This window comes from Seriola dumerili, unplaced genomic scaffold, assembly GCF_002260705.1.
Source record: "Seriola dumerili isolate Sdu_G_001 unplaced genomic scaffold, Sdu_1.0 BDQW01000505.1, whole genome shotgun sequence".
Taxonomy (NCBI): domain Eukaryota; kingdom Metazoa; phylum Chordata; class Actinopteri; order Carangiformes; family Carangidae; genus Seriola; species Seriola dumerili.
The window spans coordinates 20,551-38,280 of NW_019174760.1; the positions used below are offsets into that span (position 1 = coordinate 20,551).

General features: G+C 44.7%; 2 protein-coding genes across 4 annotated transcripts in view; both read left to right on the forward strand.

The window, feature by feature from the left end:
* Positions 1-232: 232 nt before the first annotated feature.
* On the forward strand, positions 233-12,270 carry LOC111235492 (calpain-15-like). Its single transcript, XM_022763940.1, has 14 exons — positions 233-393; positions 2,323-2,393; positions 4,060-4,156; positions 4,769-5,822; positions 7,074-7,282; positions 7,535-7,718; positions 8,001-8,224; positions 8,760-8,885; positions 9,121-9,273; positions 9,518-9,679; positions 10,020-10,240; positions 11,159-11,304; positions 11,817-11,995; positions 12,093-12,270. The coding sequence occupies exons 1-14, from the start codon at positions 233-235 to the stop codon at positions 12,268-12,270; spliced, it is 3,165 nt and encodes a 1,054-aa protein (XP_022619661.1).
* A 2,006-nt stretch (positions 12,271-14,276) lies between these two features.
* Positions 14,277-17,730, forward strand: part of LOC111235497 (STIP1 homology and U box-containing protein 1-like) — a 5,957-nt gene continuing 2,503 nt past the window's right edge. Inside the window, exons 1-6 of one of the 3 annotated variants that reach the window (XM_022763946.1) lie at positions 14,277-14,439; positions 15,355-15,564; positions 15,763-15,961; positions 16,071-16,236; positions 16,624-16,699; positions 17,428-17,484. In XM_022763946.1, the coding sequence (XP_022619667.1) occupies positions 15,445-15,564; positions 15,763-15,961; positions 16,071-16,236; positions 16,624-16,699; positions 17,428-17,484 (618 nt within the window). In that variant the 5' untranslated portion in view covers positions 14,277-14,439; positions 15,355-15,444. Of the gene's footprint in view, positions 14,465-14,496; positions 14,837-15,354; positions 15,565-15,762; positions 15,962-16,070; positions 16,237-16,623; positions 16,700-17,427; positions 17,485-17,730 lie in introns of those variants that run through there. The other 2 variants (XM_022763948.1, XM_022763947.1) reach the window with 2 other exon arrangements.

The following is a 17,730-nucleotide window of genomic DNA, read 5'->3' on the forward strand; positions in this document are numbered from 1 at the left end:
ATGTAAAACTACACTGAGATGGTTTTTATATCTTCTGATGGATCAACACTTCAAATAAAACACAGAAGAAGAAGAAAATATGATTTAATAATAATGAAATGATAATAAAATAAGGACCTTTAATGATTAACTGCTTCCACCACAGTTTGTTTCAGTCTCCGTCACCAGCAGATGCTGACTGTCCCTCTGCCCTCTCTTCTTTCAGGGCCTCTCCACTTGAGCCAGCGGCACCATGGGGAGCTCCACCTCCTCCCTTGTTGAAGAGGCCGAGGGTGAAGTCGCACCCCGGGGTGCGGCTCTGCCCCCCTCCCCCGTCATGGGGTGTCTAAGGAGCAGCCAGAGCACCTTCATCCCTCGGCAGCTTCCCAGACCGAGCAGGCACAGAGAGCGCAGGTAAGAGACGGGCGGCGGTAAACCCGTCGTCCTAACGCCGAACACGCCGTCAGTCTTCACACCAGCAGGAAGTAACAGCGTGTGAAAATAATCCAAGTCCACATTTAGCAAAGCTTTATGGTCCTGAAGGAGAATCTGAAGAACAGTTCCCTCCTCCCTCAGACGAACAGAAAACCTGTGAACAGACAGCTGCTGGTTCAAAGTCACAAATCAGCTCAGACACAGTGATGAATGTATTTAATAGCTACATTTCAATTAACCAACCATAATCAATAATTAAGTCCTGCGAATCCCTCAGTCACCTTCAGAGAAAATCAGATCCTGCGGCGTCTTGTCTTGTTCTCAGTTTAAACAAACGCTTCACCCAGTAAATATAGACACGGTTCCCGCGGGTCATTAAAGAGCCTGAAATTAAAATAGATAATAATAATAAACACTTTATAAAATAAAGGAAAATAAAGTCTTAAAACGTCTCATATTTACTGTGAACTTGTTTTAGGTATTAAATTTGCAGATAGTGTGTTTCAGACTGGGAAAAAAAAACAAAGCTAAAAGGCCAATTATAATGATGGTGTTGTGGTTGATACACACTGTTGTCACTTTGTTCACAGACACATTTATTTTTAAGATGTGGTCATGCCGACACGCTGGGGGGGGGGGGGGGGGGGGTGTGTGGGTTGGGGGGGGGCGAGCGGGGGGGGGGGGGGGGGGGGTGGGGGGGGGGGGGGGGGGGGGGGGGGGCGGGGGGGGGGGTGGGGGGGGGGGGGGGGGGGGGGGGGGGGGGGGGGGGGGGGGGGGGGGGGGGGGGGGGGGGGGGGGTCGAAATGGCGCAGGAACCTTGATAGACCTAATGAGGTTTATATTCCATAAACATGTTCCTCTGTCTCTTCTTCTTCACTGTAAAACGCTGCAGAAAACCTGCTGTTTGCTTCTAATATCAGTCTAATATTTGAGTTTAGAAAGTTTCTGTAAAACCTGATGAGCTGTGTTTGTCAGTGTTTGTCAGTGTTTGTCAGTGTCACATGATCACGGCTCTACTTTCATGTGTAAATGCAGATCTGTGCTTTCAGGCTCCTCTCTCTCCTCGGCACTAACTTAGCTCTTCACACTCTTCTCACCTGCTCATAAACAAACCAGCGGGACACTTCACTTCCTCTGATAACAACCGTTTTCCAAAGCACCACGGCCCGAGGTTCAGACACTCATCACGACTGCTCCACACTTGGTAAACCGGTGCGCAGCAGCCCGAGGCTACAGACCATTTAATATTTTATTTAAGCCTGTGTGTAACGACATTATCAGCAAAAAGCTTGATGCAAACCCGAGGTCACCAAACTGTTCCCCCTCCTCTCCTGAGTCTCTCCATCACAGAGCCACAGCCTCAGACAGAAACACACCTCTGTGCAGAGGTTTGGGTTGATCTTTGACGGTAAAACAAATCAATTTTTATTATTACTTATGTAACGCCAAATCACAACAGAAGTTATCTCAAAGCACTCTTCAGACAGAGCAGGTCTAGACCTTCTCTTTATGAAATTATTCACAGAGACAGAGCGGTTCCCACCATGAGCTGCACCTGGCCACAATGGCGAGAAAAAAATTCCTTTAAGAGGCAGAAACCTCGAACAGAACCGGACGCAAGAAAAACGAACAAGTCAAAAGAAACAGCACAATATATTAGAGTTTTCCTCTCTGAGAGCATCTTCTGTGATTTTTAAGGAGTTATTATGATGATTTATTAATGATAATACGCCACACATTGCACCTTTAATGCGATGGCTGAACGGGTGGATATTTAATTTATATTCTACACTGGAGTATGTCGTCATGAATTCTTCATGAACCGGTCGATATAAAATAAACCTCAGCCTTCCTGAGCGTCGTCAAATCTCCACTTATGAATTATTCCTGTATCTCTGTCTCGTACAGCGTCTATACTCTGTCCACCGTCCGTCCTCTCTGCTGCCACACTGTCCCAGCCGTCATCAGACTCGCCGTCAGTGGGAGTCGAGTTACTCGCTGACAGGAAACGTAACGCCATCGGGGAAATCCCAGGTGATTGGACGACAGACAATTAGTCTGGAAAAGCACACATGAGCTTTCCAAAGGGGATTCAGATCTGCAGACCTCTGAACATCACATCTGATGCAGAGAGATCAAAATACCCTTTATAAAGACTAACAGTCACGTCTGAGAAGATAAAACAATGCTGACAAAGTTTCATAAAACATTAGCGTTTAAAATATTATTTATTATCCCAAATCAGCAGCTCAAGTGATTTAAAGCTCCATATTTTCTTCTTCTTCTGTGTTTTATTTGAAATGTTGATCCATCAGAAGATATAAAAACCATCTCAGTGTAGTTTTACATCTCCTCTCTCAGGCTTCTCTCTGCAGCTCTAGTAACAACAGGTCGGTGAGCCAATCAGAAGAGAGGAGGCTCTGAGCCTCTCTTCTGATTGGCTGACTGTTTTCTGAGTGATCCAATAAAAATATAGCAGATTTCAAGGAAAAACACTCAGAGAAACCAAATCCTGCAAGGTTTGGATGGTGGGTCCAGGTGGGCGGGGCTTGGTGGCTGCTTTGTTGTGACATCACAAAGTTACAGGTCCAGATGGCTCATTTTAATTAAGACTCAGTTTCTGCCTCTTTTTTGTTTTCTTAGGATTTTAAAAATATTTATAGTGAAAAATGTTTAATATTTTTGTATTTTGCAATTTTTAAAACATTTATGAAATATATTCTTAAAATTCAGGATTTATTTTGGGAAAATTGGGATTTTAAAAACTACTTTTCATGTTTATAAGAAGCAGGCAGCAATAGGTGGAAAAAATCTTATAAAGTTTTTTAATTTTAGATTCAAATTTTTTTGTATGTAGGTGACATGAAAAACAGTTATTCTTTATAAAATATATATAGCATGATATAGTAGTATAGTATAATAGTCTGCCAATTATCTTGATGATTTATGAATTAATAATTTGGTCCATAAAATGTCAGATATTTAAAAAAAAAGGTTTATAAAATGTTGGTTGAAGAAAAAGAGAGAAGAGAATTTAAATGTCTGGTTTGGTTTAATGAACAGTGAATTTAAATCATCTAAAAAAGTTTATCAATGAAAAATTGACTATTAAAATTGTTGCGCATTAATCAGCAAATTGCTTCAGCTCTCGTGAAAAAGGTAAATATATTTATTTTAAAGTTTAAATTCTTAAAAACTCATGATTCAGAAGCAAAACATTTCTTTTAGATACGGCAGAATTTAAAAAACATTGTCAGCAAATAAATGTAGAAGTGAGAAAAATGAATGTGAAGTATATAATAAATGTTAATCGGTATATTTAGCAGGAAGCAGTGGAGGTGATGCAGGTATCTGTGCTTCATTGTGTAACACCTGAGCTCTGCATCACAGAAACACCTGCGTCTCTCAGACCGTTTGCTCTGCGGTAACCCGTCCAGGTCGGCCTGTGCCGGAAGTTTCAGGCGTGATGCCAAAGCTACTTAGAGCGCAGCTTGAAAATGTGGGCCAGCCTCCACACAGATGTCCCGCCGGCTCCTCCAGCCTAAATTTCTCCCCGGATGCCTCGGCTCAGATAATGTGGATCTGCTCTGAGCACAATCAGGAACACAGATCTTAGACGTGTAGCAGTGTTTGTTCCTTGTTCAGTGTGCCACAAAGAGCCGAGCGCTCTGCTCTGCGCACGCTGTGAGCTGATCTTCCTGCTGGGACAGAACGTGAGGAGGGCAGGAAGCCACCGGTCCCTGTGAGGCACCGGTGGAAGAACACGTTCTGTTTTAACTGTGCTGCAGCTTCTTCTATCATTTCCATATTCATGCATTTTAATTTTTCTCCCTCTGAGCCGCCACAGGGTAGAAAATGCAAGAACTGTTAATGCAGCCTTTTATATTTGGAGATTTCCCTCCTCTGCTCAGGCTTTTTCTGCCTCTGCTCTCCAGAGATTTTACACTGACTGAAACCAGAGTTCAGCTGAAGACGGTTCTGATCATTTTCATTTCACCGCACTTCAGCTGATACGTGTGGCGGTTATTTTATCAGTAAATGTGACCTACAATCACCTCCTCGTGGTCGTATCCCTCCGCCACTCAGACTAGTTTCAGGTCACATCCCTGTTTATCCAGAGTCATATAAAATATTAAACATCTGTGTGTCTTGAGTTATGGCTAAAAACATGCTTTGTGAGGTCACACTGACCTTTGACCTTTGACGGTCAAAGTCTAATTAGATCATCCTTGAGTCCAAGTCAATGTTTGTGTATAATATTTAGTATATAATAGAAATGGAAAGAGTATAAAATGTGTAAATTGATATAATAAATGTCCAGATTGTGTTTGTGAAGTTCTGTGTTTCCCTCCAGTTTCTCTTCTGGTTCGATGCCCATGCAGAGGAGCCAGTGGGCCTGTGGCTGTTGTACCTTCCTGAATGCAGCCGGCGCCCCCCGCTGCTCCATCTGTGAAGCCCCGCGGCGAAGACCCGACACCCGCTGGATGTGGCACGGGTCCAGCAGGGAGGACGGTCGCTGGTCCTGCCCGCGCTGCACGCTGGCCAACTCGCGTGGCAGCCTGGCGTGCTCGCTGTGCGGCTACACCGGAGCGCCGGACCGACCCCGGGACTCCTCCGAAGACCAGCCACGGCCTCAGCGCTCCAGCAGCTGCTCCGGTCCCCTGAGGCCGTCGTCAGCTGACAGGAAACAGCCAGAAGATGCAGACGGACACAGCCTGACCTGGGACTGTTTGAGGTGCACTCTGCAGAACACCCCTACCTCCATGTCCTGCTCTGCCTGCGGGGGACCACGCAAACTGTCTCTGCCCCAGATCCCCGCCGAGGCCTTGCTCATGCCTGAGGTCTGTGATCAAACAGGAACACAGCAACCAGAACCTGCAGCGGGGGGGCTTTCACTTTCCATATCAACCAGGGGAGAGTGTTTACCGGTGGAAGCTTCATACCCCGACCCGCCCTCCTCCTCGTCTTCAGGTCATAATAATCCAGTTCCCTGCAGCCGCAGAGAGGTGCCGCCGCCAGATGTTTGCCTCAGTCAAGCACACAGCATCAGTCCGTCTCCTTCGACCCTCGCCGTGTCACATCTGTCTGCCCAGCCAGAGCTGCTGCCCGGGAGACGGCTCAGCATCCTGAAAGAGGAAATGTCACCTCTGTCGCCTGCATCAGATGCCTCCGTGTCGTTTCCACCCGTCAACAGGACGGAGGAGTGGTCGTGTCCGGCGTGCACCCTCATCAACAAGGTCAGAGACAAACACTGCCTGGCGTGCCACACCCCCCAGCAGCACGCCGCGCAGCTGAAACCGGCGCCGTCCCCCAGGAGGAAGGAGAGCATGCTGGTGGAGGCGCTGCGGCAGAGCGACGAAGGAGAGGCCAAAGAGCTGTGGGAGAACATTGTCAGCTTCTGCAGGGAGGTTAGTACACGAACCTTCAACCCAGCACCACACTCCAGATCAATCCAAACTTGAAGCCTCAGAGGAGGAGATGTGATTTTACTGATCAACTGCCACATCAGACACAAACTATTATGACTGTTATCCATTTTTAATGTGTCTTAAAACATATCCAGAATGTTTCTATGTTAAAGCTTCCCCTGAAAAGAGCCAGAGCTGCAGAATAAATCTGGTTTAGTGGAATAAAAAGATCTTTAAATGAATTCTGTCAAACTAATCTGAAATACACCAGTTAATGTGACTGTGGCCTCTGGTCCGGAGCAGATGTCCTCAGACGGTGCACGGCTTTCAGTTTCCCCCCTCAGCTGTGACACCCTCCAGTCTGCGGGTTCAAATCACCGCCCCAGCTGCCCCCTGACCTCCAGCTGCCCCCTGACCTCCAGCTGCCCCCTGCTCCACACGCAGCAGCAGAGAGCGTCTGCATATTCAGTATCTCCACTGAACACAGCTCCAGGTCCGGTTGTTAAAGTCACAGTGAGAGAAAACATGAAAACAAGAAGCGATGTGGGAATTCAGGATTCAGCTGAAACTGTTGTACCTCCAGCAGAAAATTAAAAACTTTGATTCAAGCAGAAAAGTGGAAGCAGCCGACTCTTCAAACCAACAGAAGAAGAAGAATACGTCAGTGTAGGAAATAACAACATGACAATAAACAGAAATATAATATATGACATATATCTGACACCTATAAGAGGATATATTAAATCACATATATACATCCACTGGATATATGAAGATATACGTTTATTACATATATAAAATACAATTTGTACATGATATTTTACATGATATAACCATATATGTTAATGATATATATTTAATTTAAGTATGGAAGTTTATTAAAACAACATACATATAAAATTCTCTATGTTTATTTATAATTTCTTATTAATTTTAAACATGTATCTTCACATTCTGGGAAAGTGGCCTCAGACTTTTGTTTTATAATATGAACATATACATAAACATGCATATTAGTATGGGCTGGACATGTATGTCAGTGTATGAAATAGTTCCCATTTCTAATATATGTTTTATTTTATAAGTACTTATATTTCAAACATGGAAACTCAGTATATGTACCTGTATTACATTTGTGTGTGGGAACAAAAAGAAAAAAGAAAAGCCATGTAATTTTCCACATGGTTAATGCGTGAGGCTGTAAAACTGGATGTATGGAAACAGGTACAAGTCGTTTCTTCTATTTTCCAGAACGCCGTGACGTTTGTGGACGACAGTTTCCCCCCCAGTCCAAAGTCCGTGGGCTTCCCGGCGGACGACAGCGTCCAGCATCGGGTCAAAAAGTGGCTTCGTCCTCAAGAAATCAACTGCTGCAACTTCAGAGAGCGGGGGGTGAAGTGGTCCGTGTTCCGCATGCCTCGCCCATCTGACATCCTGCAGGGACTTCTGGGTAACTGCTGGTGAGGAAAACACAGACAAGACACAAACTAGTCACCTCCTCGCGGTCGTATCCCTCCGCCACTCAGACTAGTTCCAGGTTTACATCCCTGTTTCTCCAGAGTCGTAGAAAATATGAAGCCTGCGGACCGTCCCGTGCTTCTGTATGAGTTGTTTGGTCTGACGTCATCCACAGAGGTGGAAGGGTTTCTCTAAGATACAGAGGGAAGTGTTTCGTTTGTCGCTCAGCGCCGTGTCTCTGCTCTGGAGAACAGGTTCCTCAGTGCCTTGGCTGTTCTGGCAGAACGTCCCGAGCTGGTGGAGAAAGTGATGGTGACCCGCGCGCTGTGTGCGGAGGGAGCCTATCAGGTGCGTCTCTGCAAGGACGGCTCGTGGACCACGGTGTTGGTGGACGACATGCTGCCGTGCGACGAGAGCGGCCACCTCCTCTTCTCTCAGGTGAAATGCTCGCTCTCCTGGTTTTCAGTCATGTCTCTTTTGTGATTCTCATTTTTCACAATTTAGTTCTTTCACTTTTACTGTCACTTTCGACACTTCTCGTACATCATCCCAAAATGATTCTGTCTCCGGGGACGGACGAGTGTGATCCTCTTCTTCTCTCCAGCAGGATGCGTTGTGCAGATGTGAATCTACCTTTTCGTCTTTGAGCTCTGTCCTGGAGCTCAGGGTGTGAGCCGAACCTCAGAACCTCAGCTCTGTTCTCTCGTGTTCCCTCTCCAGGCCCAGAGGAAGCAGCTTTGGGTTCCTCTGATAGAAAAAGCTCTGGCTAAGCTCCACGGTTCCTACTTCGCTCTGCAGGCGGGCCGCGCTATCGAGGGCCTCTCCACGCTGACCGGGGCCCCCTGCGAGTCTCTGGCGCTCCAGGTCAGCGCCACCAACCCCAAGGAGGAGCCCATCGACACAGACCTCATCTGGGCCAGAATGCTGAGCTCCAAAGAAGCAGGGTGAGCGTCTCTGACACAGTCTGGTCTCAGTCATACTCGTTTATCAGATCTGGTTCCTACAAGCCTCAGGTCGTCTGGTCTCAGCCTTTTAATTAAACCTTCAGGACGAAAACTCACCGTGAGGCGTGTGTTTATTACTGTGGTGGTACTGTGAAGACCTGAAGGCCTTATTCATTTATCTTTATCTTTATTTATGTATTTAAACTGTTTCACTGGTTTGGCTTGTTTTCCTTTTAATCATTTTATTTCGGGTCTTTATTTCTGATTTTTAATATCCAACCTTTTATTTCTGGTTCTACTCACTGTAACACATCTCCTCTGTTTTAGTGTTTTATTATTTCATCTTTATCATTCTATCATTATATTTGTTTTACAGTCAGAGTTCAGTTCCTGTTATTATTGTCTCATTTCTTTTGTTTTTATTTGTTACTTGGTCATTTATTGTTCTGTGTGTGTGTGTGTGTGTGTGTGTGTGTGTGTGTGTGTGTGTGTGTGTGTGTGTGTGAGGTCGTTTCTTCTCTGTCTGTGCTGCTAGCTTCCTGATGGGGGCGTCTTGTGGAGGAGGCAACATGAAGGTGGATGACACGGAGTACGAGTCCCTGGGTTTACGTCCACGACACGCCTACTCTGTCCTCGATGTGCGGGACGTGGACACTCACAGGTGAGGACGCTGAAGACAGGAAGTGACAGGGAGGCAGCGTGTGCAGCTATGTTGTAAATCTATAGGAAATGATTGTGTGCTTTTATTCTGAAAAGTTCTGACATACAGTGTGTGATATGAGGAAAAATGACACCAGTTTCAGTCAGTGAGGAGGACGTGTGGCCCCTCTGTGGGTACAGGTTCTGAAGGGTACCAGTCAGAACTCATGACCTCTAACGTCTGGCTCCTGGTTCAGATTACTGCAGCTGAGGAACCCGTGGGGTCGGTTCTCCTGGACGGGCCCCTGGGCCGACGACTGGCCAAACTGGCCTCCACACCTGAAGAGGGAGCTGTGCGCCCAGCGAGCCGAGGACGGACTGTTCTGGATGGACTTCTGGGATTTCATCAGGTAGATTAGGAGCCCACTAAGTCTGGAGTAACCCTCCTCCTTAGCAACAATCCTTAGTAACGCCTATATTTATAATATTAAATAATTCTATAACCGCACTGACGGCGTTTCCTTGATTCTCCTGCATTTATAGAACAATAACATTCAGCAGAGGGAACAGTAAAGTGCCACAGTGTGTAGAGTGTGAGTGTGTGTGTGTCGATGCGTTCACACATGTCTGTGAGTGTGTGTCTGACCCCGGCAGGTACTTTGACTCAGTGGATATCTGTAAGATTCACTCAGACTGGCAGGAGCTCCGGGTCCCGGGCGTTTTCCCCCGAGGAGCCGACGTTCCGGTGACGGTGGTGTCCATCACGGTTCTGGAGAGAACGTCTGTAGAACTGGCTTTGTTCCAGCAGGGCAGCAGGTAGGACGACGCTCCACACCTGAGGAACTTTAATAAGGACGTCTTTATTTCACAGATACTGAGCAATGACGAACTCTACAGTAAACAAACAGCCCTGGTCAGTATCACTACAATATTACCTAAATAAGAATCCTGTTTCTTTAATGCAGTTTATTTGTTTTTAGCCAAAGCAAAGAGAAGATATAATAAATATATAATAAAATGTCAATCCACTCTTTATTAGTGAGATTCAATTCTTTTAATTTGAATTACTTTATATATTTTTGATGGTTTTTCTATGGAAGCCCAGAGAGACAAGTGAAAGGTGTTTTTTGGATCATTTGTCCCTGTGTTTCGTCAGGCGCTGGGACACGGCGGAGAGCCACCTGCTGGATCTGTGTGTGCTGGTGTTTCGGGTCTCCTACGACAGCTCGGGGACTCTGGCGCTGGGTCGTCTGCTGGCTCACAGCCGGCGCTCGGTGAGGAGGTTCGTGGGCTGCGACGTCATGCTGGAGCCCGGCGAGTACGCTGCGCTGTGCTGCGCCTTCAACCACTGGCACAGCAGCGTCGCCGAGGGGACAGGTACGCAGCAGATAACGTCAGGCGTGGAGCTGATCACACCTGTCGTGTCTCTGTGCATCACGTAAATCCCAATCCTGCAACACACCTGCTCTCAGACTCACATCACAGAGGTTTTCAGCAGGAGGATTGTGTCCTCTCATGCACATTTTATATAGAGTTTCCAGTTTATTAGGAACACCTGGCTAAAACTAAGTCAGTCTAATCCTGCAATAAGGAGAGGTGTTGATTCACCTGTGTGATCATTTTGGAGGATTTACTTTGTGCTGGACTGTGTTGCATTATACTGCAAGGTGTGTCTGTTATTTCTCCTGTATATTCTGAGGATCAGGTGATCGACCTGCGGCCGGTTCGTTGGGTTTACCTTCCTTTTTTTTTTTAATAGCTGGAAAATTAGACGTTTTTTTAGAGCAAAAGAAAATTGCAAAAACATAAACTTCATTATTACAGCGCCACCTATCGGACAGTTAGTGTCATTCTTCGTGCCGGAGTAGTGGGTGGAATTTGCATCAATCTGCCAATTTTTGTGAGTTTTTCTTTTGTGAGTCATGAGAGGGGAGAACAGATTTTACAGTTTGACGGGGACAACGTGATTGGCTGGTTGAGATATCTGAAATGTGAAATCTGATTGGTCACCTGAAGTCAGCTGATTACAAGAAGTGAGGTGAGATAGAGAGAGAAGAGATCATAAACATGGCGGACTGCTCTGACCTCAGATGATCAGTGGTTGAGCCAGGAGTGTTTTTGGAGTTGCACCGAATTAAACGACCTGTAGATGGCGAGTAAAACACACGTACCTGAGCTACATCAGTAGACAGACCTGTCCTTCATCTTATATTATCACCACTAACGTCACATTGTCCAGCCATATGAAAACGTGTCTGAGGGGGCGTGTGCTCTCCTCTCTTCATGTGTTTTCAGTGAGCGGGGGCAGGGCGGAGTCTCCTGGCTACATGCTGGCCGTGTACAGCTCCAGACTCGTGATGGTGGAGCAGGTAACGGCCTCCAACACCACCATCGCCGACGCCATCATCCAGCTGACGGAGACCAAAGGAGAGAGACACGAGGTGATGCCGTGTTCGCTCAGTCCTCGTCAGCGCGGTGCCATTAGCTTATACCTGTTATCAGGTGCTCTGCTCTGTCGTCCTCCTGCTGCTTTCACGGGAACTTCACAGAAACCTTAAGGAGAAGACTTGAGGTTGTTTTGTGCAACTGTTTTTATTTTAAGGAAACCTGAACTCAGACTTAAATCTTAACTTAAGGGTTTTTTTGTGCAACAGGCGCCTGATCTGAGCTGAACTCAGTTAAAAGGCTTCACAATAAAAATGTGGAAAAGTTCTCCAGGGAATTTGGGGCCAGTTGCACAAAACACCTTAAGTTTTCTACTTAAGTCTGACACTTAAGGTTTAATTCCGAGTTACTTAAGGGTGTTGCACAGAATCTCTTAAATGGTTTCCTTAGTTAAGGAAAAACGATAAGAAATTTACAGCAGTGAAAGAGATTAGTAAAATTCTACTGTTTCCATGGAGACCGTTGATTTGTGTGTGTGTGTGTGTGTGTGTGTGTGTGTGTGTGTCAGGGTCGGGAGGGGATGACCTGCTACTACCTGACCCACGGCTGGGCGGGGCTTATCGTCATGGTGGAGAACAGACACCCGCGGCACCACCTGCACGTGTCCTGCGACTGCAGCGACAGCTTCAACGTGGTGTCGACACGCAGCAGCCTGAAAACCATCGACAGCATCCCCCCCCTGCACAGGTTCACCTCCACACACACACACACCTCCTGATTCTCTCAGCAGTGGACTCGTGCTCTGCTCGGATATGAGAACCAGAGCTTTATTTGTCTCTCTCAGACAGGTGCTGGTGGTTTTGTCTCAGCTGGAGGGAAACGCTGGATTCTCCATCACACACAGACTGGCTCATCGTAAGGCCGTCCAGGCGTCTCTGGGGAACTGGAGTCCCTCAAAAGCAACACACAGTCCCGCTCTGAGCCCGGAGACTGCAGGTCTGCACCAGCCTCGCCCCCTCTGACCGCTGGGATCGGCAGAGCTCAACATGGAGGCAGCTTCTTTCAACAAACAGTCCAACTCCTGGGGACTCGTGTCTGTCTCATCTGACTGTTTGATGACGTCCTCAAAGTGTTGGACTATTTTTCAAAGAGACCTTCATATTCTTCCACAAACGCTCTGAGAGCTGCTCTGAGACAGAAGCATCTCACTGCTTGAATTGAACCTCAGTGGACAGAACGAAACAGCCATGCACACGGCAGTAAAGTACAGACAGAGAGGCGTCGGCCACAGTGTCACCGTCGCCACCTTTCACACGGACTGTTTCTTTGGTAGAAAGTAGTCAACAACATAGTTGGAAGAAATTCAGGCGTCAGGTCATGAATTAATCAAACACACCTCCCAGATGTTACCTGGACCAGTGGCTCAAATAATAGAGAGAGACCAAATAATACGTTCAGAGCACTTTTTATTTTAACCATCGAACATTCAGGACTGTATGACTCAGCGTTAGGGAGCACATCGAGGGGAGAAAAAGAAATCTGAAATTTTGAGAATAAAGTTGTAATATTACATTCATTAAAAATGTAAAATTTCAAGAGAAAAAAAAAGATTTTTAGCAATATTACATCAACCAATCAAACGGGTGAAAGCACAGTCAGTGGCAGCTGCAGATGAAGTATCTCCTTATTTGTGAAAGCTAAAGTAGAACTTCCCAGGATGCTCCATGTTTCTCATTTTAAAGCTTCTGATATTTCCCTCTACAACAACACACAACATAAAATTACAACTATTTTCTCATAATATGACTTTTTTCTCATAAAATTACAACTTCATCCTCATAATATTATGACTTTTTTTCTTGAAGTATTATGATTTTATTCTCAAAATTACGACTTTATTCTTATAATGTCTGACTGTTTCCCTCAGTGTGGCCCTCATCCTCTCAATACTTTAAATCAACAGGTGAGAAAATGTATTTCTGTCTTCAGAGCAGCTCTGCCTCCGAGAAAATGTCTGACCAACAAACAGAAGCTGCTCGAACCGTCACAAAGATGAACACTTAGAGGAGATCTTAGAGAACACATGATGCACTTTACATTTCAGATCACAGGCTGGTCTTCAGGTCCAGACTGTCTTAATTGCACTGGTGATAGATGAATAGAAGTTATTATCTTAATTAGTTGTGTCTGAACTGGCTGCCAAGATGTAACACAAACACAGTATTATTCAGTCTTACTGCACATTTGTAACATGTAGGATGTTTAGATAAAGTGTTTTAGTTTAGAGATGCAGCAGAGACTCGCTGTGTGGTTGCATTAGCACTTTATCAATTTTAAGCTATGCTGGATACTCGTGGTGTTTTATTTCAGAGGAGACGTTTTAAACTTGCACAATGGATACAAATATTTTATGCTCATGAATCCAAAACTACCGTCATGTTGTTAGAGAGAAGATAAAAACTATGCAAATGTTTGAAAGCTGTGATGATGCTTCGTCAATTAAAATGTGTATAGCTCTTTATCTTTGGCTTATCTGTTATATTTACAGGGTGAAGATAGGATTTTGTTGTGATTAGTGTGTTGTTATTATTATATTTACATTTTTTACCTTCAGGTTTGACCTTCACTGTATTCTGTGTGTTCATCCACTTACAATAAATAAATAACATTGATAATCAGTATTCAGGAAGCTTAAATATCATACTGACAGACATTTCTCAACAGTGTTTCTAATATTCTGTTTACCACCATGTGTGTAAATATTATGTATAATGATATAATAATAATTAGAAAACATCCATGAAGGAAAAGTAATAATTGTTATGATTCTATAGGTAGAAATATTATTGAAGGTTTTGCTCAAAATAAAACAGTTTAATACTTTTATTTTTGAAATAACATTATTTATTAAAAATAATCAAATCAATAATAATAATAAAACTTTTTTCTTTCATTATGAAGCCATTTCCAAAATAAAACTTCCCCTGTCGTTGGGCGTGTCCTCCGATGACGCGTTTTACGTCACAGACCCAAACCAAAACATCAGTTGGCTGCACGACCCCAGCAACCTGTGGCTAGGTTGTTCGCCACCGAGTAAACGGATATAAAAACTGCTGCTTTTAATGTAACACCAGTTTGATAGACGTCATCAGCTCTTCGCGGTCAAAGTGCTCATCAAACAGCAGCTGCAGGTTTGTCCATGTAGCGGTGAGACACGTAGGTAACCAGCTAACCTCACCTGTGTCGTATTCTAGTTAACGGCTGTTTTTGCTCGCTGAAAACACGTCCTTATTGTGCTGTCGGATTCGTAATGGCGGCCACCGTGACTGTACAGAAGCCGAGGTTCATCTCACACACGCATTCAGGACTAAATAGGGAGTAAACGCGGGAGATGGAGGTGATACAGCAGAGAGGCGGCTAACGCTAGCTACACGTTAGCATCGCCTCAGACAGTAACAATCAATCCGAATCGATGACAAACATCGATCCAGGACCGTGAAACGTGGATGGATGGATGGATGGATAGAATCAGTATTATTTGAGCAATCAAACAATTCATCCTCTTTGAAACTGTGACTATTAATAAAGGTGATATACTCCAACAAATGACACATAAAACTGATATTTGTCGTCATTAATAAAAAAAACATCAGTCAGATGGAAAAAGTAAATACACTCAAATCCATAAAACTAGAATCAGGTGTTCCTACGGTGGCCCTGAGAGACCAACACACTGCAACTTCAGAAAACACATTAAAACAGACAAAACACAAACACATTCAGAAAACTGCAAATTCAATGCGTTCAAATCGTTCAATGCTTTGTGACTTTTGAAGTTAAAAGTGTTGAACATGTGTTAAAATTCACCCATGCAAGCGCGTCCCTGCCAGGTTCATAAATTACAGGGGGCAACAGCAGCCTCTGAGGCCAAAGGTTGATTTACCTTTTCTGCGGGAGAATGTTACAATTTTTGTTAAATAAATGAATGAAAAATTAAATATTCCTCGTGGTTTTGTTAAATTATATATCACCACGCAACAATTCCCATGTTTTAATCTCATCCACTTGAACCTGATCTGCTTCTGATCTTTTTTTTTTCCCCTCAGTTTCTGTCCTGCCTGCTGGATCTGAGCGTCAGGATAGGGAAGCAAAGCGAGGAGGCAGCTGCCAGCGGTGCAGCGAGCCTGGTGGACAACATGTCAGACAGTCCGGAGAAAAGCGCCTCGGTGTCGGCTCAGGAGCTGAAGGAGCAGGGAAACCGCCTGTTTCTGAACCGCAAGTACCTGGAGGCGGCTGCCTGCTACAGCAAAGCCATAGTAAGGAGCGGGTGATGGGGAACATGTGTCTCAGGTTGATGTGCAAACAACAGCAGCAAAGTTTTAACCTAAAGATATTTCTGCAATGATGCATTCTCTCTCCTTATGTTACCTGACATTAAAATAATTCAGTCAGTATCAGGAGTGAACAGCTGGTGCATCTGTACAGTGTGTGTTTTGTCTTCTCCCCTCTGTTAGAGCCACTGTCCCTCCGTCCCAGCGTACTACACCAACAGAGCGCTGTGCTACGTGAAGCTGCAGCAGTACGACAAAGCTCTGGCGGACTGCAGACACGCCCTGGAGCTGGACAGCCAATCGGTGAAGGCTCACTTCTTCATGGGCCAGTGTCACCTGGAGATGGAGAACTACGACGAAGCCATCGGCAACCTGCAGAAAGGTACGAGGGACGATGCCGTCATCATCATCATCCTCTGCGCTTACACTGCCAGACACGTGATAATTAGACAGTAAAATCAACATGTAGCTCCTCACGTGTTGTTTTCCAGCTTATAACCTGGCGAAAGAGCAGCGTCTGAACTTCGGCGACGACATCCCCAGCGCTCTGCGGATAGCGAAGAAGAAACGCTGGAGCAGCCTGGAGGAGAGGAGGATCAACCAGGAGAGCGAGCTGCACGCCTACCTCACCAAGCTCATCCTCGCGGAGAAGAAGAGGCAGGTCCACTGCAGCGATGGTGTAGACAAATTAGAATAAAGGAAAATAAGGTCTTAAAATGTCTTATATTTAGTCGTATGTTTAAGACTGTGAGAGAAAAAACAAAGCCAGTAATAATGATGTTGTGGTTTCATGTCACTTGTTCTACATTGTTGTGGTTTTTTTTCACAGACACACATTTAGCAACAGAAATCATTTCCACATTGTTCAGTGATGATTTTTATTCATTGAAGTCTTAAAAAGCTTCTAAAAATGGTGCAGGAACCCTGGTAGAGCTTAGTGTGTGTGTGTGTGTGTGTGTGTGTGTGTGTGTGTGTGTGTGTGTGTGTGTGTGTGTGTGTGTGTGTGTGTGTGTGTGTGTGTGTGTGTGTGTGTGTGATCCACAGGGAACTGGAAGGCTGCAGACAGAGACAAGACAACAAGTCTGACGACGGCAGAATTCAACACAATCTGAACAAGCATGTAAGTTTTTATTCACATTTTAGTCCAGAAACATTATATTATTATATTAATGTTGTAAATTAAACCTTGTGGAAAACAGCAGCCGACAGTGTGAAGTCCAGTTAGATGAAATATGTGAAAGTGAGCGATGTTCCTGAGCTGCTTAAATTTCAATAACACTGTTGTTTAACTCCAATCTTTTCATTTAAATGTTAACAACATGAAATACAACCTCTAGCATCCGGATAATATCCTGTATACTTCAGCATATAGTAGCTGTATATATAGGAAGGAATAATAAATAAACAAACAAATGCTTCTCTTGAATCTATACAAAGTGGGGTATATATAGTATAACGGTAAAGTGTTTAGAAGAAGAAAAAAAACACAGACGCTGCATTGCTCAAAGAAACGAGTGACTCACTCGATCATCTGTTAAATCTAAATCCTTCCATATATTCTCAAGTCTGTGCTGCTCAGCCTGTAATATGTAGGATATCCTGATAACATCTGTCTCATCTGATGAGGAGAGGTTGCTCTGTGCTCTGCAGGTTTTTGGGCATAAAGGAAACAGGTCGTTCACTTTTACTAAAGTTGTTTCTGTGGATAAAAACCAACAGAAAGAGTTTAGGAGTCAAATTTATTCTGAAATAACTTTTTAAGTTTTTCTTCCTCATTGGTCCAACCGCTAAACCTCCAACCTGTTCACGTTTATTTGTAACATTAAAAACTGTTTGTGTTTTCCACAGGACAAGTATCTGTCGGACATGGAGGAGCTGTTCTGTCAGGTGGACGAGAAGAGGAAGGTCAGTCAGTGATGATGATGATGATGAATATCCAGTCTAATTCCAATCTAATCTACGTTTCCCTGAGACAGAGACCAAAACAAGAGTGTGTCCCGCTTTGCTCGCCACTCTCTCTCTCTCTCTCTCTCTCTCTCTCTTAATTTAATGATAAGTTACCCCTTTAATGGGAAAACAAGTCAAATATCAGCAATTGTACATCGTCAATCAATCCCGGTCCCTCGGCACGACCCTGGATCACATGTGACC